The sequence below is a fragment of the Lonchura striata genome, chromosome 22 (genome assembly GCF_046129695.1).
Source record: "Lonchura striata isolate bLonStr1 chromosome 22, bLonStr1.mat, whole genome shotgun sequence".
Taxonomy (NCBI): domain Eukaryota; kingdom Metazoa; phylum Chordata; class Aves; order Passeriformes; family Estrildidae; genus Lonchura; species Lonchura striata.
The window spans coordinates 646,676-673,594 of record NC_134624.1 but is presented as its reverse complement, the minus strand read 5'-3'; the positions used below and the strand labels follow the sequence as shown (position 1 = coordinate 673,594).

At 59.4% G+C, this 26,919-nt stretch overlaps 3 protein-coding genes and 1 long non-coding RNA gene across 7 annotated transcripts; 3 read left to right on the top strand and 1 right to left on the bottom strand.

Moving 5' to 3' along the window:
• The first annotated feature begins 644 nt into the window (after positions 1-644).
• On the top strand, positions 645-5,137 carry TOR2A (torsin family 2 member A). 2 transcript variants are annotated; one of them, XM_021551317.2, is made up of 5 exons: positions 645-802; positions 1,039-1,304; positions 2,395-2,570; positions 2,898-3,025; positions 3,554-5,137. In XM_021551317.2, exons 1-5 carry the CDS (start codon positions 661-663, stop codon positions 3,796-3,798), a joined length of 957 nt encoding a protein of 318 aa, XP_021406992.1. In that variant the 5' UTR covers positions 645-660; the 3' UTR covers positions 3,799-5,137. The 2 variants fall into 2 exon arrangements, with proteins under 2 accessions (XP_021406992.1, XP_021406993.1); XM_021551318.2 differs by having other exon boundaries at positions 699-776.
• Positions 5,138-5,551: 414 nt separating this feature from the next.
• On the top strand, positions 5,552-8,027 carry PTRH1 (peptidyl-tRNA hydrolase 1 homolog). The gene is made up of 5 exons (XM_021551372.3): positions 5,552-5,617; positions 6,075-6,294; positions 6,448-6,547; positions 7,171-7,216; positions 7,619-8,027. Exons 1-5 carry the CDS (start codon positions 5,552-5,554, stop codon positions 7,802-7,804), a joined length of 618 nt encoding a protein of 205 aa, XP_021407047.3. The 3' UTR covers positions 7,805-8,027.
• A 1,187-nt stretch (positions 8,028-9,214) lies between these two features.
• On the bottom strand, positions 9,215-16,192 carry CERCAM (cerebral endothelial cell adhesion molecule). Of its 3 annotated transcripts, none has more exons than XM_021551291.2 (13): positions 16,038-16,192; positions 13,696-13,806; positions 13,386-13,503; positions 13,175-13,309; positions 12,883-13,087; positions 12,690-12,809; positions 12,497-12,573; positions 12,213-12,319; positions 11,977-12,109; positions 11,674-11,801; positions 11,394-11,597; positions 10,261-10,497; positions 9,215-9,605 (listed from the first exon to the last, which is right to left on the bottom strand). In XM_021551291.2, exons 1-12 carry the CDS (start codon positions 16,070-16,072, stop codon positions 10,263-10,265), a joined length of 1,608 nt encoding a protein of 535 aa, XP_021406966.2. In that variant the 5' UTR covers positions 16,073-16,192; the 3' UTR covers positions 9,215-9,605; positions 10,261-10,262. The 3 variants fall into 3 exon arrangements, with proteins under 3 accessions (XP_021406966.2, XP_021406969.2, XP_077643928.1); XM_021551294.2 differs by lacking the exon at positions 16,038-16,192 and adding an exon at positions 15,353-15,552; XM_077787802.1 differs by lacking the exon at positions 16,038-16,192 and having other exon boundaries at positions 13,686-14,570.
• Positions 14,587-18,084, top strand: LOC116184222 (uncharacterized). The gene is made up of 2 exons (XR_004148980.2): positions 14,587-14,729; positions 17,868-18,084. It is a non-coding gene; the product is annotated as an uncharacterized LOC116184222 (long non-coding RNA).
• The last annotated feature ends 8,835 nt before the right edge of the window (positions 18,085-26,919 follow it).

The following is a 26,919-nucleotide window of genomic DNA, read 5'->3' as shown; positions in this document are numbered from 1 at the left end:
ACAGTTCAGATTGGAAGGGACCACAGTGGGTCATCTGGTCCCACCTCCCTGTAGACTCCGCGCCCTCTCTGGACAATCTGTTCCGGTGCATTGTCACTCACAGTTATCGAGTTTTTACTTGTGTTCAGGTGGAACTTCCTGGGCATCAGTGTCTACCCATTGCCTCTTGTCTGCAGCACCACTGAGCAGTCTGGTCCATTTTCTAAAAGCAGAGATGCAGGATCCCCTTCCTGACCAGCTGGCAATACTCTTCCTAATCCACCCCAGGATCCCACTGGCTTTGTTGGCCCTCAGGGCACACCGCTGGCTCACAGACATCTTGTCCACCAGGATCCCCAGTCCTTTCAGAGGCAGAGCTGCTTTCCGTGTCAGCCCCCAACCAGCACGGGTGTTCGGGGCTGTTCCTCCCCAGGGTGCAGGACCCCACATTGGCCCTTGTTGGATTTCAGAAGGTTCTTCTCTGCGAGAGGGTCGCGGGTCCCCCAGGCGCGAGGGGAGCACAGGGGGGGACAGGGACCCTGCCCAGGGAGGCGGGGCGATGGGACCAGGCCCCGCCCCTTGGTGTATGGCCACGCCCCTTTCCATGGCGCGTGCTCCTGGCCCCGCCCCGCGCGGGGCACGCTGGGAGTTGTAGTGCGGCGCTGCGGAGCCGCGGCCGCCATGGCCCCCGGAGCGGCCCCGGCCCCGGTGCTGCTGGTGCTGCTGGCGGCCGCCGCCCGCCCCGCCGCCGCCTGGGACCTGTGGGCGCTGCGCTGCGGCTTCTCGGCGGACTGCGAGTGCGGCTTCGGGCCCGACTTGCGCGGTCAGCGGGAGCGGCCGGCCGGGAAGGGGCCCTGGGGCAGGGGAAGCCGCGGGGGCGGGGGCAGCAGGGAAGGGACCCCGGGAGCAGCGCGGCTCCCGGAGCCGGCCCGGGCCGTCCCTTGCAGCGGGGTCTCGGCCCTGCAGCCGGGCATGCCAGGGCCCGGCGGGGCAGCCCCCGGGGGCGGTAGGAGCGGTGACAACCCGCGTTCTCCAAGTCCTGGTTTCACCTCATTTCAGGTCTGGAGTTTGACTTGGCCACGAATGTGGTGGGGCAGCCCCTGGTGAGGCAGCAGGTGATGAAGGGGGTGAGGGAGTTCCTGGAGAACCCGAACCCGGTGAAACCCCTCGTGATGTCCTTCCACGGCTCGACAGGAACGGGCAAAACCTACGTGAGCTCCATGCTCATCCGCTACCTCTTCCAGAGGGGGCTCCAGAGCCCCTATGTTCACCACTTCTCCCCCATAGTGCATTTCCCCCACGCTGAGCAGATAGAGCAGTACAAGGTAAGGGACACTGCTCAGCAGTGCCACTTCACTGGGGGGTTTTGGCTGTGTCTGGGTTGACCCTCAGTACATATGCATTCAAGCTGTTTCCCGAAGTGCAGTAGGAATAAAAGCTCTTTGTTTTACCCTCTCAGACAAAAACAGCTGGGTGAGTGGCTCCATACACTGGCTGAAGGATGCACTAGTAACTGCAATATACTCAGTTATTACTTTCATCCTCTCCACAGCAGTCCTTGCCCTGATCGTGTTCTCATTCTTAAATATTTACACAGTTCTTTGAACGCACAAACAAAAGTGCTTGGCTTAGATGAAAGGCACTAAAATTTTCCCGTTGCTTTCCAAACAGCCTGATGGCTGTAAAAACCTGCATATCACTAGACTTGTAATCCCCTCCTCACAGAACACACAGCTCCCTAACAGCAGCTCCAGACTCTCCATGGTGCCGTTCTGTCTCTAAGAGCTGAGAAAAGAGAGAAATCAAAATGCCAGATTTTCAGCAGAGTGGGAATTCAGCACACCTGCACTTTTAGTTTCTGGGTGTTTGGAGAAGTTATTTGTTGTATTGTGTCCTCAGAGGAAATGCTTTTGGAAAAGTAAATCCCTTCCTGGCTGAAGTGCTTCAGTTAGGAGTTTCACAAGCCCCCAGGCAATGTGAGTGGTTTTGTGTGGGCTGGGAAGTACCTTCAGCCATGATAAAGAGCTGTTCTGGGTCAGTGCAGGCACATGTTTCTGTATCAGAACAGGAGCCGGCAAAAAGCTGGGAACTGTGTAGATACAACAAGGAATGAGAAGAACGTGGGGAGCTGTAGGAGTCTGAATCTTCCAGCTTTAGTGTGCTGCCTCCTCCTTTAAATCTGTATAAAACTACCTACAATGGGCTAAAAAAGCTAGTAAATAGCCACTGTGTGAAACCCAGAGTAAAGGGGCCTCCCCAGCACTGGGTCTTTCATGTCCAAGTGTGTGGTATTGTGCAGGAATTTGCTCTCAGCACCTTTGACTGTGCTTGAGCTCCTGCCTCAGCCTTTACTCTGGGTTGCTTGAGCCCTCCTTGCCATCTCCCTGCCTTACACTTGGTGGGTGTTTTTCCTAGGAAAGCCTGAAGCGCTGGATCCAAGGGAACTTGACAAACTGTGGACGGTCAGCGTTTCTCTTTGATGAGATGGACAAGATGCACCCAGGCCTGATTGATGTGATCATCCCGTTCCTGGGCCCCTCATGGGTTGTGTACGGGACCAACTACCGCAAAGCCATCTTCATCTTCATCAGGTGAGAGAGGCCCCTCCATGGGGCCTTCCAGCTCACTGCTGCTCATTTGGGCAGAGGTCACACCTGCTTCAGGGCACACACTTGTTTTGCCTTTCCTTCTCCAAGCCTTGAGCCTCTACAAATGCCAAGAGTTGCTATCTCACTGTGAACAGACAGATCTGGAGAGTGTGAGAAAGCCTCCTCTGCATGTTATTTGGCTGCCTCTACAGGAGTTATTTTGGGCCAGGCAGCTGGGAGCTGCTGGCTTGCACTCTGCAGGCTGGTGGGTGCCACCTGAGACACCATTTTCCTGGCTACACAGTGGATAAGCCTCTCATTCTTGTGCAGCAATGCAGGAGGGGAGCAGATCAACAACGTGACATTGGCTCTGTGGCGTGCCCGCAAGGACCGGGAGGAGATCAGTTTGCAGGACCTGGAGCCAGCCATCTCCAAGGCCGTGTTTGAAAACCCTGAGAGTGAGTCCATGGAGCTGAGCTCCTCCTGTAGCCCCAGAGCTCAGCACAGGCTGCCAGGCCTGTTCTAGGAAGCCACCCACACCACCTGCCACCTCCCAGGCAACCAGAAAGGGACCAAGGGGGTTTTGAGGAATTTGAACTGCAATTCCCTTGAGGTTTCCTTCCTTCTGAGCCAGCAGACCTGTTGCCATATTTAGCAAAGTTTTTGGGAGACAAGGTATATTTGCAGCTGGGGGCTGGCAGACAGCACGGAGCTATATTGATCCCCACTGCCTGTCTGCATCTCCTTGCCTTAAATTTAAGCAGAGCTTAAATTCTGACTAGACAAGCTAAATCCCTCCATTCCTAGAGAATAAGTCTGTTTGGTGGGGGGAGGTGACAACTGATGCATTGAGCCCTCTCTTTGTACAAAAACAGCAAGATCTCTCTTCAGCAGAGTATTCTGGCTTCACACAAAGCCGCTCTTTGAATTGCAGGGACTGCAGAGACTCTCTGGAGGTAAAGCCTTCTCTTCCTTTCCTTGTGCAGGTGGCTTCTGGAAATCTGGGATCATTAATGAACAGCTCATCGATTTTGTTGTGCCTTTCCTCCCACTGAAGCACCACCACGTAAAGCAGTGCGTTGTCAACGAGCTTGTCCAGCAAGGCCTCGAGGTACGCCCGAGTGTCATCCAGGAAGTGGCTGACAGCATCCCCTACTTCCCAGAAGAGGAGAAATTATTCTCATCAACAGGCTGCAAAACAGTGGCCTCTCGCATCAGTTTTTTCTTCTAGTCACTGGCAAGAGCCCCTCTCAGATCCATATGGAGCTAGAAGGCACCAGGGCTGGTGGGATGTGCAGTGGGAATGGTGGGAATGCACTCTCCACAGCACAAGTGCTCTCCTGCTGAACTCTCCAGCTCCAAGGAGTCCACTGCAGGATGCAGCTGCAGGATCAGGTGCAAATTATGTAATTTAAAGCACTTTACTGATGCAGTCTTGGCCAGGTAAAGGTGGATCCACCACCTGAGATATGTGTGATGACATGGGGAAGATGCTGAGAGGGTCTGAAGTGTCAGGGAGGTTGTCACCCTGTCAGCAGCACCCACCTGCAGCCCTCCCCATTTCTGGCAGCTGTTGATACCCAATACCTTAAGCTTCTGAGCCCACAGAAGACTATTTCTTCTTTACAGTTTTTTTAAAAGCTTTTTAATCATAGGCATGCCTCAGCTCTTGGCACAACGTGAGTACTGGTGCTGATTCCTGTGAACACCTCAACATGGCAACCAAGTTTTCTTTTCAAGGAAGTTTTTGAGCCACCCACATTCCAGTTTCCTTTCACTGTGAATAGGTGCTTGGTAGCTTCAACACCAAGTGAGGGGGGTAATGTGGGAGAGGGCAGCACCTGATCTGCCATGAGCCAGGCTCCCCTACCTACCACCCCTTCATCCATCTTTCCCCTAAGGGCCAAAGGATTTCCCTGTAGCAAACCAGGAAAATAACAACAAAAGACTTCTTGGTTTTACCAGCTGTGAAGAATCTCATCCTACCTCCAGGGGAGCCCACAGTGCTGCTAACGGTTTTGAAAATTCCTTTTATTCAGTGATGGTTTCTACAGCAGTGTTGGTGCTATGAGCTGTGGAGCTTCTTGTACATCCTTGTGCTGGTCAGACCTTGCAGGCTTTGGCTGGGCCAGCACCCATTCAGCTTCTGGGGAATGTCACAATGGGGGACCTGGGGACAAGTTAGAGAAGATTAGTGCTCCAGACTGCCAACATGGGATGCACAGCCTGGCTTTTGCCCCAGTTTTAATATCCTCTACGCTGTTACGGAATTAGAGGTCAGGGGGACCAGAGTCATTAACTCGCTAGGAATAACCTGCTCAAGGAATGGGTGTAGGGACACTTTGCAAAGCTTCCAAAGCTCTGCTTGTTCCCTGTATGGAAAAGAGCTGCCAGTGCTTGGGACCATTCCAGCTCCAGGCCCTGAGCTTTGGGGAATTTAGACACCACCCAAAGTCTGCCCAAGAGCTGGTCCAAAGACAGAGGCAAAGATTCTGCCTCTTGCAAAAATATGAATATCTAATTTTAAAATAAATCTTTTAAGAATTAAACAGTTGAGGTTTTTACACGGATTCCTGACTGCAGATATTGTGGAAGGACTTGGAAGATTACCAATTTCCAATTTTCAGCACAGTGATGTGCTGCTGGGCTGGGAAACTCCCACAGTGCCCTGGCAGAAAGCCGTGCCCTGCTGGCAGGGTGAGGACCAGGGCTGAAGGATGGCTTGGGGGAAGGTGAGGAGTGATGTGTTTCCCCATCCAGCCATATGCCAAGGGCCGGCACATGAGTGGAGACGGAACAGGCACAAAGACACAAAACCGCCCCAGCCCTGACCGACATCACCGCGACACCGGCCCCGGCTCCGCCCCGCCGCCCGCTGGAAAGATGGCGGCGCTGCCAGTGACCAAGATGGCGGCGGGGGCGATGCGACGTGGGCGGGGCGCTGAGCGGCGCGGGGGCGTGACGTCACGCGGGCAGGGCGGGCCATGCTGGCGGCGGAGGTGGCGGGGCGCGCGCGAGCGCTCGTGGGGCGGGCGGGGCCGCGCGCCATGGTGAGGGCGGGGGAGCGGGGCCGTGAGGGGAGCGGGGCCGTGAGGGGAGCGAGGGGAGCGGGGCTGTGGGGGCAGTGAGGGGAGCGGGGCCGTGAGGGAAGCTGGGCTGTGAGGGGAGAGCGGGGAGCTGGGCTGTGCGGGGACAGCGGGGCTATGAGGAGAACAGGGTGGATCGGGGCTGTGAACCGAGCAGAGGGAGCGGGGTTGTGAGGAGAACAGGGTGGATCTAGGCTGTGAGGGCAGTGCCGTGGGGGAACCGGTGGTGGGCGAGCACCGGCACGATCCGGGCTGTGAGGGGGGCACCGAGGGCAGAGGGACTGAAGGGAATGCTGTGGGGTTGAGGCTGTGAGGACCCAGCCAGCCGTGGGGAGCATGCAGGGAGCAAGTGTGAGTCACGCTGGGGGGGGGAACAGGCCCATGGCGGCCCGTCAGAGCCCTGTGGACACCTGTCACGCAGGTGGCCGGCCTGGGCAACTATGGGCTGCGGGGCACGCGGCACAGCGTGGGCATGGAGGTGCTGGACAGGCTGGCCCGGCAGCTGGCAGTGGCTGAGGGCTGGCGAGTGGACAAGCGGTGCTGTGCTGATGTGGCCCTGGCCACAGCCCACGGCCTGGAGCTGGTGCTGCTCAAGCCACGGAGGTTCATGAACCTCAATGGGCTCAGCGTCGCCAGTGCTGGTGAGCAACTGGGTCAGCCCCAAAGCCTCTAATGCCACCAGCCCCCTGTGACAGCTCTGCTGTCTCCCTGCTCACTACAGTCCCACTCTGCAGAGTCAGGGCCTGGTGAGTCTGTCTCCCCTCATTTCTTAGGTTGTATTTCTGTTTCCAAAGCTGAGATCTACAGCCTTGGCCCTAAAGACATTTACCTGGTTCATGATGACCTGGACAAGGCCCTGGGCAAGGTGGCAGTCAAGCTGGGAGGCAGCGCAAGGTATGGGGTAGCCCCAGCTCTGTGATTGTGTGAGCTGGTTTGGGGCTTTAACATGCCCATACAGGTTCATGGGCTGTTCTTGGCCCCATCCCACCAGCCTTGCAATGTTTCAGCTCTTGTCCTGGGCTCGATCTATTGCAGAGGCAAGAGCTGACTGTTTGGGCAGCCTCCCAGTTCCTGCCCTGGCAGGGAGGGCAGGGAGCCTCCTGGAAGCGGCTGTGGGCTGGATTCAGCCCACTGACAGCACTACATGGGCTTTTTAAAGCACTCTGCCTCCACTGTGCCTGCGCAGTGCCAGACCTAGCTTTCCTATTTAACCCAGGAAAGCGTCCACTGTGGGATGGGGCAGGTGTGGTGCTGGGCCCCAGTGCTCAGTGACACATGCACCAGCTGCAGCAAGAGCCGACACAGAACGTGCTGTCACAGCCCTGCTTCCCGCAAACCCCCAGCCAATTGCTCTGAGCCCCCAGGGCTGGATGTTCCTGCAGAACCAGGACATGGGGACTGCAGCCCTTGGCTGGGACCACACTCCCACATTCCTGCAGCAGGAGACCCCAGGGCTCTGTGGGGGAGTGTCTCTTACAAACTAAGTGTGGATTTTCTCTCTCTCTCTCTCTCCCAAGGGGACACAACGGGGTCCAATCCTGCATCAGTGCTTTGCATTCCAATGTGAGTGGGCATCTGTGGAAGGGGATCAATCCTGTGCCCCCCTCAATGCACGGCTTGTTCCCCCACTCCCATTTTTCTGATTCTTTTTAGACAAACCCCTTTCTCCCCTTTTCTCCTTCCCCTTCTTCTTGGAGGGCTGTTGTCTGTTTGGCCGCCATGGAGGATATGGAAACAATTAGTTTGAGTGGCTCTGCCAGGCTTGGCAGCAGCCTGGGATATCAGCACAGCCCAGCAAAAGCCTCTTCCAAAATTATGTTTCTTGGAGCAAGCACTCAAAACCAGCTGGAAAACATGAGGAGCTGCTCCCTTGCTGCCCAGCCCCACTCTCAGCACTGTCAGCTTGCCCAGCTCTGTCTGAACACTTGAGGGAGAACTCCCACAGCTCTCTTCCTTCCTCCCCAGGAGATGACCCGGCTCAGGATCGGCATTGGGCGGCCAGAGGGTGACGTGACAGTGCCCAGCTATGTCCTGTCCCCGTTCACTGCGGGGGAGCGGGAGAAGCTGGAGCAGATCCTGGCCCAGGCAGTGACCTGCCTGCTGGAGCTCATCCAGAGCCGAGCGTCCACAGAGCCAGGGGACAGGGGCTGACACAAACCCCCAGGGACCCTTGAGGCTGATGGACACGGTGCTGCAGGCACTCCGGAGTGCCCGTGGTGCGGAGCAGAGCTGGCCCAGCTGAGCAGCCTGGCTGGGAGCTGGGGCAGCCTCCTTCCATCCCCACACCAATCCAGGTGGCTCGTGTCCCACTTGAATCCCTGCAGAGGCTCCATGCGTCAGGTTGGCACAGAAATTAAATAAACCCTCACCCTGACTCTGCCGTGCTCCTGCCTCTCTTCCATGCGCCGCCTGCTTGGGTTGTCCTTGGCACTGCAGCTCAAATCCATGTTCCCATCCCTGTTCAATCAGCCCAGTCTGGAGGGAGGCTTCTAGTGAGAAATGGGGAGCAATAGGAGCTACTTCTGTAGAGTCCAAAGGCACTTCAACTTCATTGAGAACTGGCAAGCACGAAGAGCCTGGAATCTCATAGCGTGCTGCTCCCACTGGGCTGCAGCAAGTTTCAGGGCTGGCCTCACTGTGTTTTCGAGTTCAGTGGTTTTGGCTGAAACTCTGGAGTTTCCAACAGCTGCAGGAGTTCTGGCTTCCCGCAGACCCATTGCAGTTCTCATGGTGGAGAGGGCAGACTGAGGCAGCGTGTCCTCACCACCACTGTGTCCCGGAGTCCTGGGCTGTGCCAGCATGTCCTGCCCAGCGCTGTATCCCAGGAATACTGAGACACCCAGCAAAGGCAGCTCCTCTCCTGCATCCCAGCAGGCACTGGAACAAGCACTGGGACACTTGCTGGCTGATGTATACCACAGTGTTCCTGCTGCCTGCATCCTCTGCTCCAGCTGGCACCAGACATTCTTCTGCTCCATCCTCAGCTCCTGAGCTCCTCCTGGAGCACTGATGCTGCCTGGACCAGGGGAAAAGCTGGGAAGCAAAAGTGTGCCCAACCTGTCATCCCTCCCTCACCCATGTCTGTACTGGCTGGCACCCTGTGCTTGCAGAATAGGCACTTGGCCATCTCCTCCCTGTTCTCCAGGAGATCCACTTGGATCTTCTGGTCCTGTGTGATATGGACCTGGTTGTTTTCCTTCAGGAGGTCCCTGCTGTAGCTGTTCAACCTGCCCCAAATGATGCTTTCCCGATTTACTTGGTAGTCTCAAGACATCTCACTGTGGGTGGCTGTTACCAACACCTCCACCTGCTGCTCCATCACCTCTGCTTCCAGGGAGAGCTGAGCTCCATGAAGATGCCACCCACCTTTCCCACCCAGACCCCAAGGGTGAGCTTGTCTTCCTCCCCACCACCTCGCTCATTCCTTCTCTTTCCCCCTTACAGGTTTCATTCCCAAAGTTCCCAGCTGGGGGAACTTCCAGACCCTTGCCCCTGCAGCTCCGAGGTGACCCCAGTGGGGTAATGCCCTGGGAACTTGGGGCAATGCCAGCACCCAGCACATCAGCTCAAACAGTCTGCTTTAATCCTCCCTGGGCTTCCACCCAGGCACGGCAGGAGGGACAAGCCCAGTCAGTGGCAGGAGGCCACCACATGTGCCAGCCCAAAGTCTACTCCCCAAAGTCCAGGCTGGTGGGAGACGGCAGAGTTGGCATTGATTGGGACTGTCCCGGAGATGTGTCCTCAGCAGAGACGGAGCACAGCGCTCCTCTGGTCTCTCCACTTGGTAGGGAAAGGCTTTCCTGAGCCAAATCCTGCTTTGGGTGGATTCATCACATGCAGATTCAAAGAACCCTGTGGGGCTCTGTCCAGGGCAGCTGCATCTCTTGAGTGGGAGCAGGCAGTATAAGGTCCTTGCCCACGGTGCTCCCAGCTGGATCACAGTCCCTCATCCCTAAGGAGGCATGGACACAGACATTAGTGGTCACGGCAGGAGCAGCCCCAGCCTGTTCACGCCTGCAGCCGAGGCAGTGGGAGGAGCATTTTCCAGCCTCCCTCGGTCTGGCAGCTCCCAGGGCAGTTGTGCTGCCAGGACAAGGAATTTCAGGCAGGGAAAATCTGACCCAGCAGTAACTGTGTCTGTGCTGCCCTGGGGCTGAGCCAGTGTGGGTCGCCTGCCTGCCTGCATGGCTACAGCCCCAGGGAGACCCACTTCTGCAGGGAGCAAGCAGTGCTGGGGTGAAACGTTCCCCTGGGAGATGCCCCAGCTCTTTCCACACTGAGGAGACTTTTGCAGCAGGCAAAGGAGCATTCTCCCTTCCTCACCTGAGGAGCTGGGGAGCAGCATGGACTCAGGGAGATGGACGGCCCTGTCCCTATATCCCCTCCAGCCCAGTGCAGCCCCACATGGGACATCTGTGTCCCCACCCCTTTCCCCATCTGGACAAGACAGTCTGGTCTGTTTCCCAATGCTTTGAGTCTGATGGGGAGAGCTGCTGCCCCATGACAAAAACAAGCTAGGCATGTGGCACACATCGAACATGGCACTTGCAGGGAGGCGCTCCCCACCTGCTCTGTCCCCTGTGCCCAGGCCTCACAGCCTTGCTCACCATCAGAGCTCGTCACGGGCCGTGGAGCGGAGGTGGCCAGCACTGCCCCGTGAGTCCCTCAGTGTCTTCTGTGAGCCAACCCAGTCAGTCTTCTTGGCATCGTCATCCCAGATGGTGGAAGTCTCGGTGTCACTCAGCCAGTTGCTGTCCCCAGCATAGTGAGTGGGATAAACCAGGAGGGGCTGAGCCGAAAACACCAGCAAGTCCCGTGGGGAGAAGTGCCGCTTGTAATCCTCACTGGGGAAAGTGGAGCAGACCCGAGAGGAGAAACTGGCTTACAGAGCATGGCACAAAGGAGAAAATGCACTGGGAAAACCACCCAGGGAAGGCCCCATGCAGGGCAGGGGATAGGGAGGGATGTGGGGTACCAGGCATGGAGCTGGGGAATGCTGGGCAGGGACTGTGCAGGGATTACAGAGAGGACAGGACCTGTCGCTCCCCGCCAGCTGGGGCCGGCTCTTGGCACAGAGTGGGTCTCTGGCACAGCATCCAGCTGGCCCCAGGACAGGGCTGTCTGGTGCTGTTATTCCCGCGAGCACGGGGCTTCCAGCTGCTGCTGGTGCACATCCAGAGCTTTAATCTGTCCCTTCATCCACCTCCAGCCTGCCTTTTACATGCCTGATCCCTGTGTTTCTCCATCTTGCTTGCTGGGTTTCCCAATCCCTTCTCTCCCACAACACCCACCCACTGGTGCTCACTCACACCCTAAATTGCCTCCCCCTCCCCAGACAAAGCCTTACCACTGACCCCCACCTCAGAGCGGGGCATGAGAGTGCTCCAAATTGGGGCTGAGACCACCAGCCAGGGGCAGAGGACCACACGGCCCCCAGCACCAGGGTATAGGGGGCTGCTCCGTGCCCCTTGCCATGGGGCCAAGACCCTGTGCAGGGCCCACATCAAGCCCCAGCTCCAATCCTGATCCCACACCCCATCCTGGCAGAGGGCCATTTTCCAGCGGCCAGTGGCCAGGCAGAGGCTGACTGAGAATGAGCTCATGCTACAGATGTTTTCCTCCAGCATGAGCAACGCCTTCAAAGGGGGGAACTGGGTGAGGTGGTGACGACGGAGAAGAAACACATTGTCCCACAGTGGCATGGCCAGGGCAGCACCCTCCTGCATAACCTGCTCCTTACTTGGGGTGCTTGTCATACATGATGGGCAGATACTCGTCCACGGGCAGCATTTTGGAGAGAGGTTTGGTGGCCAGCAGCTTCCGTGCCCCACGGTGGGAGATGGCGTAAGCCAGGGTCCAGTACGAGTACCCGGCCACCACCAGGTTCCGCACACCTTCCACAGGGGCCTCGTCCTCATCGTTCACCTGCTTCCTCCCCAGGTAGCTGTGGGGTGGCCAGGGAACCATGAGAGTCAGCCTTGGGGTCCCCCAGCCCACATCCCCCTGGCCCCAGCACCTACATGAGGTCCCAGTCCTGCTGTGCCTGCCCCAGCTCCTCCATCAGCCGCTGCAGCCGTGCTGGGAAGGCAGCCTCGAAGCGCACATCATCCTCAAAGACCACGGACCGCTCCAACCTCCGGGACACAATCTGGGGGAGGGGACAGAGGTGCAAGCCTATCCCAGCACCACTCTAGGCCATACTGGGGCCGCTGACCCTGCAGGGCACCTAGAGATGTATGTCCTCCAGACAACTGTGACGCTCACAAGGTCCCTGCCCACTGCTGGTGGCCCTTAGGGACCCCATGGCCGCTGTGGCCCCATACCTCTTTCCAGATATTGTAGTGGCTGAGGAAGCAGCCAACCTCGCCCTTGGTGAGTGTGCGGCCGGAGAAGGGATCGTAGTACCCGGGCAGCAAGTCCACACCCAGCACCTTGATGTCAGTGCTGTTGAGGGTGCTGCAAGGCAAGCGGCTGCATCAGCGAGGTGTCCCCCAAGACACTTCCCGTACCCTCCCCAGGGTGACACCACAGACTGGCTGAGTGGTCCCACCACGATCACCTGCCATCCACAGCATCCACCACCCGTGGAATGATCTCCAGCTCCTGCAGGGTTGCCAGCATTCGCTGCCGCCGGTCTGGCCTCCGCACCAGGTTGATTAGGAAGATCTGGGGAGGAAGAGGAGAGCCCCAGCAATGGGGTATATTGTCATGGAGGACACACAGCCTGCCTGGCTACTGCAGGATGGGGACAGGGGCTCGGGCTTTGCCATGGATAGATGCAATCAGAGAGATGGATGCAACCAGATGGACAGGAGGACACGAGCAGCTCCACTGGTCACTTACTTCATCAAAGCCCATTTTTGTGAGTGGCCTGGGCAGGAGAGAAATGTGCCTGGAGCGCTGCATGGGGGGACCATCCACTGTGGAGAGAGGACACACTCTTCAGTGGAGCCCAGATTCCCCTGTCTGGGAGCTGGGGCTGATAGCCCTGTCAGGACCTGGAAGCCTCCAGGACCTCTCCACCATGGGCACTCACCCATGGCCTCCAGCGTGAGATGCACAAAGTTGGCACGATCATCCTCCAGTGTCTGGTGGGCCTTCACAGGAACATTGATGTAACCAAAGTGGTGCTGGTTGCACACATGGACCTCCACACCTGCCGGAGGAGACAGGTGAGCAGCACAGCCCCCCCAAGCCCCTGCACCCCCCAAAACCCCCATCACGCTCACCAGCCTCCTGGCAGGAGTAGGCAAAGACAATGATGTCATCAAAGGCCCAGGTGTAGTTGGGATGGGGTGGATAGAAAGCCAATTGCAAGGTCTCCTCCTTGCGCAGGTCGATCAGGAAGGTGGCATAGACCATGGGGACACGGAAGCAGCCCACCCGCTGCCGGTTCTTGGTGGGGAAGTAGTCGGCTGTCCGGCGATAGTAGCCCTGTGGAACACCAGCACAGACCCTCCATGGCAGAGAGCTCCTCCACCATGGGGGTGGCTCATCCTCCAGGGCTTTCTGGGGATGTACCTGGGGTGTGATGCCACACCAGAAGTTGGAGTAGAAGGTCTGCGAGTCCAGCATGGGGGCCACCACTGACTTGTTCTGTGCCATGAGAAACTTGAGGGTCTGGTTGTTGGTCAGGATGCTGTCAGTGTCCATGAACTGCAGAGACAGCACAGGTTCTGGAGATGTGGAGGCCACCTCAGCCCCCACCCCAGCAGTGCCCCAAGCCCCTTACCAGGATGTAGTCTGCCTGCTGCTCCCGGGCGTAGGTGAGAGCTTCCTGCTTCAACTTCATCACATTTTCATAGCGTTTGTCACTCCAGTGCTTGGGACCAAGCTCATCAGGGTAGGAGCTGGGCAGGGGGAGGCAGGGGTTAACCTCACTCGCTGGGAATGCACAAACTCAGTGCAGGCTGCTCCTGCTGGCAGGCTGAGTCAGCCCCAGTCTGCTTTGCTCCTCCTGGTCCCCAGCCAGGGAGAGTTGATGCTGCTCCAGGAGCCCCTCAGCCCACACCTGCCCCCATCCAGCACTCACCCAGCCTCACCTGGGCTCCTCTTGCACCTTCCAGGCCACCGAGTGATAATCCTTCCCCACCGCCCCCAGCCACTCCTGCAGCATTGCTGTTGTGTTGTCCGAGTTGTGGTCTGTTGCACACCTGGGATGAGGGGACATCAGCCTCTGGAGGTCCTCCTTAAGGAACAACCAGGACCTCACCCCTGCACTAGAAATGCTCGTAGTGCCAAAAGACTGAGCCAGTGACAGACTTGCTTGGGAACATAACATGTAATTTGAAGGAACCAAAGCTGCATAGGCAGCAGGGGGAACACTAACTGGTAATTTCTTCCTTGATGCCACTGGCAGCCAGGCTGTTCCACAAGTCCCACCCTGCAGCCCTGCAGCCCAGTGGCAGCCCTGGACGTGTTCTCCTCACCCCAGCCTTGTGACTGCCCACCATGAGCATTGCAGCACAGCCACTTTGTCTCCTGTCCCTACACTCCACAGTACCCCCGTGCATCCTATTGCTCCACCAGTGAGAGGAAACTGCAAAAAATCCCCCTTCCTGAACATTCCCTTTGCCGGGCATCGTCACCATTCCCAGCTCTCCCACCCCACCCCAGAACAATGAGCTGCATCCCCAGAACAATGTTCACAGGGAGCCCAGCACAGACAGAGCTGAGCAGACCTTGCAAGTTCCTACACTCCTTGGCACCCTCGACCTGTCAAGGAGCCCCGGGACATCCCCCAGGCACTGGCGTCATGGAGATTTGACGGATTCAGGGGAGAAGGCAGGATCTGTATTCTCCCAGCTCCACGGGCTGCTTTTGAAACACCCTGCAGGGTCCTGCGGCCGGGGGTTTCCAGGGGGTGCAGCGGGTAAAGATGAGGACCCCCCTTCCCCTTCCCCTTCCCCTGCCAGCAGCTGCCCCCGCCCCAGCCCCACCAGGATCCCCCCGCCAGCCCCTGCCTCAGCTCCCCCGCAAAAGCAGCTGCAGAAAAGTTTCCGACAAGTTCAGGCGAGAGACGGCAGTGGCGCACGGAGGAGACGGGAGACTCCTCTTCCAGACAACCCCCAGCACGGTAATGGGGGCTTGGGAGTGTCTTTGGGAAGGGGGGCTGAGGGTGAGCCCTGCAGGGAGGGGGAAAGCAGCGCCTGTCCCTGATGATGTAGGATCCCCTTGTGCCCAGGGGTCCCCTCCCTCATCAGCCCCACAGCCCCCGCAGGGGAACGCTGAGGGTCCTGCCCCTCCCGAGCCCCTCCCGGCTCCCTGCTGGGTCCCAAACATGGAGCAGAGTCACCCCTAGCATTTTGGGGCTGGAGACGCTGCTACTAGCGAGGTCCCTGTTCCTCCCGAAGGTCCCTGCCTCCCAGAGATCCCCAGTCCCCCGCAGGCTCCCATTCCTTCGAATCTGTTCTGCCCACCCTAGAGCCCCCAGTTCCCCCACTCTCCCTGGTTCCCCTCCCGCATTGTCCTCCGGGTCCCTGCTATCCTCGGCTCTCCATTCCCCTCCCTCACAGTCTCCCTAAATCCCCCGGACCCTCCTTCCCCCCCACTACCCCCATTCCCCCGGCGCTCCCCGTTATCCCCGCGGTCCCTGTGACTCCAGCATCCCGGCTCCCCCCGAGATGCCGGTTCTCCTCCCCCAGGACCCGTGCTGCTCCCCGCGGCGTCCCGGCTCCCCCCGGGGTCTCGCTGCCTCACCACAGGGCGATGCTGCCTGCGGGATAGTCCAAGCGCTCCAGGGCTCCCAGGCAGTGCGGCAGCGAGTGCTGCGCGTTCCGGGCCAGGAGGGCGAGAACCAGGCGCGGTGGCGCCGGCCCGGTGCCGGTGCCGGTGCCGGAGCCGGTGCCGGTGCCCAGCAGCAGGAGGAGGACGCAGAGCGGCCCCGCGGCTCCCATGGCGGAGGCGGCGGGCGGGGAAGGGGCGGGCTGGGACCCGCCGTGCTCAGCGCACCCCCCGCCCCCGCCCCCGGCCCGGCCCCGCCGCCGCAAGCCCCGGGGGCCAGTTTGGGTCGGGCTTCCTTAAATAGACTCGATATCGGTGCTGAGCCCCGCACAGCCCATGGCTGGGGGCGAGAGAGCGGGGACACCCCGGGACCCCCTCCCCGAGGATGCTCCAGGACATCCCTACGTGCCCCTGGCCAGCACACGGCGGGGTCCCCACGGTGCCTGCACGGCGTGGGTGGGTGGGCAATGGGATGGGGGTAACTTATGGTTTGGGGCAATACGGCCAAGGGCACTGGTTGCCGGGAGCATTTTCGCCAGAGGGCTCATGGACAACAAGATCATGGCCAGAGAGACTTGTGGCTGAGGGGTGAGGGGACTTGTATGGCGAGTGGCGGCTGAATGGCTGTTGTCCTCACCAAGGCAGGAGGTGAGGTCCTCACCCCACTGAGCCGTGTCCCCCCAGGCTGTTCTCCATGGCTGACCGTGACAAGCCCACAGGCGTGTCCGTGACGTGTCCGAGCCGCGGGCAGGGGCAGGCCCGGGGCCCGTGGGACGTTTGACGAAGCTTTCTGGATTTCCACCCAGTCCATAAATACAGCCGTCAGCTCCCAGAGCGAGCGCAGGCCTGGAGCTGGTCCCGTCCTGCGGGGCAGGGACTCCGTGCTCCCCACACCAACGCCGGGCACCTCTGGCTGTGCTGGCACCAGAGCCCAGCTGAGGGACGCGTGGATGCCACCGTGGCCAAAGCTGTGCCCACCCGTGTCAGGGTGAGGGGTGCCCCAGGCGGCTGCTGTCGCTGGCTCCATCAGGGTGCAGCGGAGGGGTCGGGAAGTGGACAGTCCAGAACACCTGAAAGAAGCAACAGAAAGGGCGAGGGACTCACGGGACTCACAGGCAGCGACTGCAAGGAGAGAAAAATGCTGTTTACAGCCCCGGCTCGGACAAGTATTTCGGGAAGGGCTCGGCGCCAGCGCAGCCGGGAATTCCCAGCCATGGAGGAGCTGCGGGAAGGGGCAGGCGCCCGAGAGCCCAGCCGAGCCGGACCCACCCGTGTCCGTGCCGGGACTCCACCCGGGAAGGCTGAACGAGGGGCAGCCCCTCTGCCCCCGTAGCCCCGCAGGCAGGAGGGGCTGAGGGCGGAGCGGGGGCGGCAGAGCAGCGGGAATGCCCGCGGAGCCCGCGGCCCCCCGGTCCCCCGGGACATCCCCGCCGGCGCCGCCCCCGCCCCGCGCCGCGCTCGGCCGCTGCTGCCACCTCCCGGCGCCGCGGTCTGCCCCGTCCGGACCTGATCCCCACGGCCCCACACCCCTCTCTCCCTGCCCTTCTGCATCCCTGCATGCCATCATCCCTATGTCCCTGATCCCCACAGCCCTCCAGCCTCTGTTCTTTCATCCCTGCTCTTCTTCATGCCTGCATCCCTTCCTTTCTTCATGCTGATGTCCCCACATCCCTCCGTCCCTGCGTTGTCTCTCAGGGTCACAGCTGGACCTGCCCTTCCCCTGGCACCCCACACAGCTCAGCTCAAGCACAGCCACGGCCCCACTGCCCTGGCACAGCCCTTGCCAACACTCCCCGGCCATGGGCTCCAGAGCAGAGAAGAGAGGAGGAGACTGCCCTTCCCACAGCCCCATCACCCCCAAAGCAGTCACTGTGACATAGGGAAACTGAGGCACGGGCCAGTGAAATGTGCTGCACACAGACAGGCTGGGGCTGGTAGAGGGACAGAGCACCCTGTGCCTGTCCTCCCGAGCTCAGCTGGGGTCTGAATTATCCCTGCCTTTGCAATCTGCCTTCCCTCCACATCCTGGCTGCTGCCAGGCTCACAGTGGACCCTCAGAGCTCACTAATAGCCAAGTGGCACCTTACAAGCAGTTTTGGGCATACAATGGGAAAACAACCCTGGGTGAGCTCCGGGAGAAGGGGGACATGGAGATACCTGCCAGGGCACCTGCTGTGCGGTCCCACCCAGCTCCATGCTGTGGCTCAGCAGCTCCATCTGCACCACGCTGCTCACACAGGGCTGTGACAGCTCCTGTGCCCCAGGAGCGGGACAGGAAGGCAGGTGGCAGGTCCCCACAGGGCCCAGGGTGTCCCCGTGGGGCTCAGGACATCCTCACAGCTCCATGCACTCATGGTGACACCTGCAACACAGAGCCAGCATCGGGCCTGCAAGCATCCTGCCTGGAAAAACACCTTCCATCCCCAAGGCTCCAGGCCGAAACAGCACTGCACAAAGTTTATAGCAGCATGTTTTCTTTTTTTTTTTACAGGAAATAGTTGCTTTTGGACCTGGGAATGAGGATTTTGGTTACCTCCCATCTCTCTCCACCCCTTCCTTGAAGTTTTCTAGGATTTTCAGCAAAGCCTTTGAAAAGCTCCAGTTTCCTCAAACGTCCTGTTTTTCTGCTTTAAAAGGCTCAACCTTTTAGGCAAATATATAAATATATGTGTGTACATATATGTACCTATAAATGCAGAAATTCTGTGTGTGTGTGTGTGTGTGTGTACACGGTCAAGGCTGGTACAAGTCCTTCGGTCAACAAAGAAATTTTATGAATATTTTTTCACAAGGAAAAACATCCTGGGGACCCAACTAGCTGCCCAAAGGTACTCCCAAGGGTCCCCATTCCCATGCTGTGACAGTGCCCAAGTGATGCCTTCCCTTCCAGACGTGCCTTCTCCAGACCTCCCCTGACTTACCCAACCTCAAAACATCAGCTTTGTTTCCTGCTGGGGAAACTGAGGCACAGAGCCCTCCCCCCTGCTTCTCAGCCTCCCAGTAAGTCCCTGTCCAGGGAGAACTCTGAAACCAAGGGAGTGCCTGTGAATCTACCATACCCTCTGCTATGCAAGCCCCTCATCCTGCACCATTCCAGCTGTTCCAGCTGTTGGGTAGCTCAGGAGGCCAGCGCTCCCCTCTCAGCTGGGTTTTCCTTCCAGGTCTCTGCTAAACCCATCACGTCCATGGGCGCTGCTCCACTTTCCTCCTTGCAGGCTGCTTCTGCAGTGAGCAAAAACTACACATCTTCCCACACACAAAAATCCAGGGGAATTTACTCCATCTTGGAGGGATTTTGGCCATCCTGGGAGGGATTTTGGCCACTCGGGGGGATTTTGGCCCACCCAAGAGATGTTGTGCCAGAGGAGCTGAGGGCTGATGGGAACAGCATTCTCCTCCTGGCTGTGGGGAAAAAGAGATTTTTGCCACTGTAAATGGGGCAGTGACACTGCCAGAGTCCCCCAAAGCTCAACCCACTGGGGTTTTCCTGGTGGGCTGTGAAATTCTGGGAGTGTGCAGGCTTCTTGGGGGTCCTTCTTCATGTCCTGCTGGGAGCAGGGAGCCATGCTCCCCTCCACCTGCAAGGAGCCACCCTTGGAGCCACATTCAAAGCCCTGCAGTGGCCAAATCCTGACCCTCCTGGATGGCAGAGCTGGTTCAGCCTCAGAATGGTCCCTTTTCTCCCCAGTCTGGACCACATCTTGTGGCATCAGGGCCAGCAGTGCTCCGATTCTAGTTGTCACAGGGGACCCCAGGCACCTGTCAGTGGGCAGAGAAACACCTGCCACAGCAAGGGGAAACTGAGGCAGGAAAGCAACGCTAGGCTGTCGATGGACACAGAGAGGCTGCAGACCCTGAGGCTTCACTCCAGGGACAACAGGGAGCTGCCCTCTGTCCCCCCCAGTGCCACATCCCAGACGGACAGAGGGGTACCCCACGGACCAGGTCCCCCCTGCAATGCCCTGACCAGTGCACTCCCGTCCCCTCCCTCCTCTCACCCCAGTGGGGCTGACGGTCGGTCCCGTCCCAGCCCGGGGCAGCTGTGACCGAAAACAAAGCTGTCCCCTCCGGCACAATACCCTTCTGTCCCCCCCCAGCTGCTGACCGCTGGGGTGGGCAGCGGCCGGGCTGGAGGCGTCGAGGGGCCGTGCCAGGCCCCCGCTGGCAGGGGACAATGTTGGCAGTGATGGAGAGTAGGTATTTCAAAAGGTTTTGTTTTCGGGTTGACCCGCCGAGCCGGCGTGACCCTGCAGCCCCCCACCCAGCCCTGCTCCTCCGTCCCAATAGAAACCGGCCACATTCCTGACCTCGAGAGGGGGGGGGGGAAGTTTCAAACCTCCCCGGGAAGGAGACAATGGGGGTGTCAGGGCAGTGATTTAGGAGGGGGGGCTCTTTCCATCACAAAGGCGAGACAAAGGCGCTCGACGCTGGGAAAGGGGCTTCGGCGGCGGCTCAGGAGAGGGGCCGTGGTATTGTGCCTGGCCAGCCGGCCTCGGCAGCAGGGCTGCCAGGGCCTGCCGGGTCCCCCTGCGGCCCAGCGCATCCCACCGGCTCCCACCGGGTCCCACCGGGTGTCATCAGGTGCCAGCAGGTGCCAGCAGGTGCCACTGCGTCTCATTTGGTCCCACCTGCCTCTTCGCTGTGCACTGCAGCCTTCCCCGCGGCCACCCTGGAGACCACGGGCTGGTGGCTTCGTGGATGCCACCACGACCCGTGGTGGCAGGGAGCGAGTCCCCATCCCCACGTGGGACGGCTGGGGCACCCCCTGCTCCCCACAGCTCCCCAGTCCAGCGGGGCTGGCCGGGGATCAGCCCATGTTTTGGGCACCCCAAATTCAGGGCTCAGCCTGGGGCCAGGCCCCCCATGGGCAGCTGTCCCTGACGCGGGGAACACTCAGACCCAGAGCCCTGCGCTCCCCTCCCCGCCAGCCCTCCCGGGTGCCCAGGGTTCCATTCTCCTCTGCAGTGGCCGTTCCGGCTCCGAGGGCCGGCGAGGCATCAGCAGCTCCTCTGTGAGGAGCTCAAAGGGGCTTTGTGCACCCCGGGGCTGCCGGCACCCAGCACCACCGGCTCCGCCGGCACGGGCACCGCGCCGCTGCCCACCCTGCCCACACCTCGCAGCCTGCGCCCCCCACAAACCCCCCTGTCCGACCCTCCTCCTCCTCCATCCCCGTGGGGCTCAGCCCTTAAACCGTGGCATAGCAGCCTCACAGAAAAAAAAAAAAAAAAAAAAAAAAAAAAAAAAATCAAAAACAAAACCAAGGGAAAACTGTTTAAGTAGACGACTTACGGTGTCTTCTGCTGCCGAGCTGAGACCAAGTCTCCAGCCAGTGTCCCAGTGACGACGGGATCGGAGCCTGTACAGAGACAGAGAGGGGAGGTTTTTTGCAGGAGAAATGTTTTTCTCCCGGTGCTGGACGGCTGATCCGAAGGAGAAGCTGGAAACAAGTTCATTGGTTTTGCTCTCGCTCCCTGTCCTTGCCCTAATTTTTTTTCCTGGCAGCTGATGGGAGGAAGGGAGCTGGCAAGGTGATGCTTTTTGGGGAAGTGGGGAACTGCTGGTGAAAGAGGCATTCACCGCACCGGGAGCCTGGGAAAGCCGGGGGCTGCCGGCAGGGCTGTGCCCGAGCAGCGTGCCGGGGCTCACGGCGGTGCCCGGGCACCGCGGTCGTGCTGAGGCTCATGGCCAAGCAGCGCCCGGCGGCAGGTGGAGGGGCGCCGGCGGGCTACGCCAGAAAGCCAATGACATCATATTGTCGGCTTGTTTTTTTTCTTTGTGGGGTTTTTTGGTTTTTTTTTTGGTTTTTTTTTTTTTTTTCCAGGATGAAATTTGCAGACAACTTCCCCGACCGCCCGCGAGCGCTGGGGCTCCGCGGTGAGGAGCAGCACGGGTCTCCCCAGGACACACGGCGCGCATAGAGGGAGAGCAGGGCTTGGCCACAGCTTTATTTTTTTTTTTCCCCTATTGCGTTGGAAGAGCTACACTTAATTCTTCCCCGGCTGGTGCCGTGCAAGGGGCTCCCCAGCACACGGGGAGCGGAGCAGCTCGGCGCAGCCGGCGCCAGCGCCCCGTCGGGGACCCCCCGTCCCCGCAGGATCCATCCCCGGCCGCCCAACCTGCGACGGCTCCTTTCCCCTCTTCCCTCTTAATTTTGTTTAGAAACTTGTCAGGTTGGTAGATAAAGGAGGTGGAAAGATCAATCCCGGCTTTTCATCAGTGTGGGAAAAAGTATTTCACTAATCCATATTTATTGGTGTAAGGAGCCGGGGGGGGGGGGGGGGGGAAGGAGGGCAAGAGACCCTAATGGTCAGAGCAAAGGACAGAAGGGACAGTTTAAGGCTGCCCTTTTCCGAGAGGTCACATGTCACCAAAATCTTTCGGTTGTCTCGGGATTGGTTACATTCTGTTCTCTTTTTTTCTATTGAGGTTGCCAAGCAACTGGCTAAGACCAGCCAAGATATTTTCTTTATTACAAGTGGAGCAGAAAGCAGCAAGGAGGAGAGAGATAAAAAAAAAAAAGCACCGAAAAAAACGGGGGAGAGAAGAAAAGTTTAGACAATTAACATTTATAGGATCACATAACTTCATTAACTCAGCTGAGATTTGGGAAAGATACTTAAAAAAAAAAGGGGGGTGTGGAAAGGGTGGGGGGAAGTGTTAGGAATTAAAACAAGTTAAAAGGTCCGGGGCTAAAACAATGCCGGAACACCCGGAGCAGCAGCAACAGGGGCTTCCCTCGGATGGTTCCTGCTTCCCGAAGAGTGGCCAGTCCCAGGCAATGGCTGCAACCCAGCTCAGGGGCCTTCAGTTGCTGCTGCTCTTTTTTCTTTTTATTAAATGCTGGCTTTCTTTTGTTTTTCACACTCGTAGGAAGTGGGTTTATTGCTGCTAGCGTTGGCAGGGATGTGTTGGGATGCAGAGGAGCCTTTCCGAGGAAGGCACATGGCTGTGGCAGGAGCTGGGCATCCCCCTGGCTCTGGCCCATGGGGAAGGGGCTGTGAGGATGTGGCTATTCCCAAGCCCTGGGACACCTTCATGCCTCTTCAGGGTGGGCAAAACCTCCCAGGGAGGGAATGAGACTCTGTGGGAAGCAACGTCCAGTCATAGATCCCTGCACTGTTGGTCCCTGCTCAGGGTTTGGGCCTGAGAGTCTCTGACACGGTCCCTGGGCTCCAGGGGTGATGCCTAAGGCAGGGGACACTGCTACGGGTTGGGGACAGAGACGGGGGTCACCCTGCAGCTCCGTGGGGCTGGGCTGCCCCAAGCATCCCTGGCGCTGTGGGAGCTTCTGTCCCAGCACTCACCCATCCCTCTCCCCAGCCCCTGCGTGAGGACACGAGGGAAGGCGAGGACAAGTGGGGATCTCCGTGGGGAACACTTCCAGGCTCCCGGCCAGCTCTGCCCAGGGACCGCTGTGACACCCAGGGTGGTGGCAGGCAGCGGTGGAGAAGGCGCCGGCCACCTCCGTGCTTTGCCCTTTGATGCGGGGACCTTCGGCAGGTTGGAGCTGGGGTGTCCCCGGGCGGAGAGAGGCCGGCGATGTCCCCGCTCCTCCGGCCGGAGCCCGCAGCTGCCGGCCTGCCACCTCGGTAATATTCATTAGGGGAAAACAATGAGCATTATTTATCCCCGGCACTTTCCCTGCCGCTGGGGGGCCGAGTTGGGGTGCAGGTGACCCCATACCCCAGGGGGTACCCGGGCAGTGGCACTCCCGCGGCAGCAGAACGGAGGGGGTCTCCAAGGGGGGCCGAGTGGGTGGGAGGGGACCCCAGACCCAGCTCTGCCCGGCTGCTCGGGGGGGATCCCCACAACCCCGAGTGGGGCCAGCCGTGGCCGTCCCCGGGGCTGGGCGCCGAGCCCCGGGGCAGAGCGCACCCCGCGCCCCGGGCCCGGCGGTGCGGCGGCTGCGGGCCGGGCCGGAGCCGGGCTGTGGGAGCTGTGTCTTTAAGAGATGGCTGGCTCCAGGTTGCAGCTGCTGTTTCTGTGCTATAGAGACAGTGGAGATTCATTACTCCTAAAACACAATGGGCATTTATCACCCCGTGGTGTTATTCAAATCCAGTACCAATTGAAGGTCATCCCCATTCTTTTCTCGCCGGCTCTGCAACACATTTATTGTTGTGCCGTTCAACTAAAAGCCCTGCCCGGCCCCGGCGCAGCCCGCAGAGCCCCGGTGTGCGCATCCCTCCCGGGCGGATTTGGGACCCTCCCGGGTGGATACGGCGTGGAGGAAGCGGGCAGAGCCGCGGCGGCTCGGCCGGGCTCGGGGCCGGCAGCAGGTGCCGCGGGAGCCCCGCCGCCGTGCCCCGCCGAGCCGCGGGGGCCGCCCGCTCCGCCCCCGCGGGACGCACTTTCCGCGCCCCGTGGAAACTCGGAGCCCCGTGGGCCGAGGGCGGCTCGGGCGGCCAGGGGTCCGCCGCTCGCCCGCAGCCCCCGGCGTTCTCTCGGGGCGACCTGCCCGGCCCCGCCGCGGAGCGGCCACGGCCACCGGCACCGGCACTGGCATCGGCGGGGGAAGCGCCGGCAGCGGGCCGGGATTTTCCCTGGCTGGAGAGGGGGGATTTGTTCCCAACTTCGTGGGCGCCGGTCGGTGAGGAGGGGCTGGGGAAGAAGCCTGGATTTTTCATCTTTTTCCTTTTTTTTTATCATTATTATTATTATTAATATTTCCCCTCCAGCGGTCATTTATAAATTTCGGAGATTTGTTCAAAGTGCACGAATTTTGAGGGCGATCCGCTTGGAATTGGTGGATTCTCCAAGGCAGGAGCGGCGCGGCTGCAGCGCGGGGCCGGAGTCTGTGCCCGCAGCATCACCCCCGCGGAGCCCCGCGGCTGCCGGAGGCACCGAGCCCCGCCGCGGCCGCCAGCCCCGGCGCACCGAGCCCCCGCTCCACCGGGGCTGCTCCGGCAGGGATGGATCGTCGGTTTTCGTTTTCTATCTTTTTTCTTGGTTTTTTTCGTTTATTTTTTTTTCTTTTAAATTTTTTTTATGCTTTTTTTATTATTCTTTTTTTAAATTGGGCTTCTTTTTAATTTTTTCTTTTTACTTTCTTTTTCTTTTTTCCTTTTTTTTTTTTTTTTTTTTTTTTTTTTTGAGGGATAAGAAATGAGTAGATAAAATTAAACTCCTCGCGGTGCCATTAAATGGAACCCGGGATGCGAAACGCCGCGGCTGCGCTCGAAACTTGTCGGGGCTGGAGCAGCGGCTCGGCGGGGCCGGGAAGCGGGAGCGGAGGGCGGCGGGAGCCGGCTCAGGGCCCGTGTGTCCTTCTTTTCCAGGCTCCAGCCGGATTCCCCCTGGAAGATCCCGCGAGCCCGGGATGGGAATCTCCGCTCCTGATTGTCCAAACGCAATTCTTGTGCGATGGAGCCGTACGAACCAAGAATTGTGTCTGGACATCTGTAGCAGAGGTTTCACCTCCTCCGGCGGGGCTCCAGGACGGTTCTCGGGGCACAGGACGGAGGACGGACCTTCCCCGGGCCCGGGGCTTGGCAGGTAACCGCTCCCGGCTGCGTCCCGGGGGTCGGGGCCAGGATTTCAGGGAAACTAAGGAAGCACCAGCGGCGGCTTCGCTCTGCTCGGCGCGGCCGAGGGTGCTCGGTTTTAATGCGTCAAACACCGGCGGGATCATCACCGGGACGGCCAGCCCCGGCCGGGCAGCCCCAGGCAGGGACCGAGGGGCCGAGCCTCGGGCACCGGCGCTTTGCCGGGGCCGGTGGGGCCGCAGACCGGCGTGGCGGGCGGGCACTTCGGCCCTGCGGCTCCATCCCGGTTTATCTTTCTTATCTTTATTTATTTACCTATTTTATCATTGCGGCTTAATTCCATTCAACCTGCTTCGGCGTGCGCCCGGCCCCCTGCACCGGGACACTCTCCTGGTCCTCTTGCCGCAGCCGCGGCTGGCCCCGGGCTCACCGAGGCCGCTCCGGCCGTGCGGCGTCTCCGTCGGGCCGAGAAGCGGCCCCGCCGCTCGGGCACCGGGCGGGCCCGGCGGAGAGCGGCTCCGGGCCGCGGGCACGGCCCTCGCCGCCTCCGGGAGCCCCGGAGCGGAGCAGCCCCCGCGGAACGGCGGCCGGAGGAAGGCTCGCTCGAACAGAGAGGCTTTATGAATCCACCAGCCAAACGGCTCGGCCGGGGCTGCCAAGGAAACCCAGGAGGAGGAGGGAAGCATTACAAGATCCGAGCAGAATTTCACCAAGAGCCTATCTAGGACAAAGCTGGAGGGGGAGAATGTTTTAAAAGGCTTTTATTTCAGAAACTTTTTGTTGCTCTTGTTGTTACAGGATTTTGCTGTACCCCTCTTCTCCATCCCCTTGGCTTCCTTCATCTTCCCATTTCTAGCTTTTTTTAGCAGTGATTGACAGCTTTTACTACAGCAGGAGCTAAGCCACCTGGGTCTAACCTGCACTATCGAGGGGAATAACAGCTCCTGGGGAAGGAACCCATCTTTATCCGAGCAAACAGCTGGGGGGCATGAGAACAAGCCCAGCCTAAGACAGAGGCAGGGTAGACGAAGGGCAGGCAGCAGTGCTGAAGATGAACCTGCTTTTTCCCATTGTGCTTCAGTCCGTTTCAAGCCACATGCCACGCAGGTTCCTTGTTCTTCAGCCAGCTTCTACCACCACCTGGAATCCCCTTCCACTGTCCTGGCCCAGCTAAGCTAAGGGCCAGGAACTCAGAGCAGAGAAGAGCCTTTGGCCCGAATGTGTACTTACAAATGGTGTGAGCTGGACTCAAATTGCTGTGGCTGGATTTGGAAAAGGCTGAATATCGGTTTGTCACCAGCAGTGGGTTGAAGCTGGGGCTCCTCAGATGCAGAAGCATCGTAGGCTGTGGGTGCTTGTAGTTACGCAGGTTGTGGAGGGGTAGAGAGAGAGGAATCAGTGAAGTCAGCTGAGGGAATCACTCCCTGCATCAGAGGAATTCCTCCGTCAGGCGCAGCGCGGGAAAGGCTCCTTGTGCGCAGCTCTCGGGTGCTGGCCCAGGCTGCCTGAGCAGGGCCGGCTGCTCCCCGCCTCCTCAGCAGCTCCTGAACATCGAGGGCTCTTAGAGCAGGACATGGTGCAGAGCAGCAGTGAGAGGCACCGGCGAGGCCTCTGCTCCACGACAGCCGCGCCTCGGGCAGGAGCTGCTGCGGGACCTCTGCACGCCGCTGGAGCCCGCCCGAAACAGGTGAGCAGGGCAGGGGGGAGCGCAGGACAAGTCCTGGCCAGGCACTCCTGGAAGCTCATGCAGCATGTTCAGACCTGCTGGTGCCAATGCTATCCTCTCTGAGCCCATCCCTCTGCTCTTGCTGTAGCCTCCTGGGTGGCAGGAGCCAGTCTGTCTTTCTGAGGAAACTTCTGGAAAGCCAACAAACACCCATGCCCTAGGAGAACCACACACACCCACTTCCACAGTGCTCACAGGACTTCCTCAGGACATGCAGCAAGAAACCTCTCCCTCCCGCTGACACAAAGGGTTAAAAGTTCCTGACTTTCTCAGGTCTTGGCACTTTAACTGTGCATCTCCAGCCCCAGCCCTTCTCCAGCCACACTGCAGCT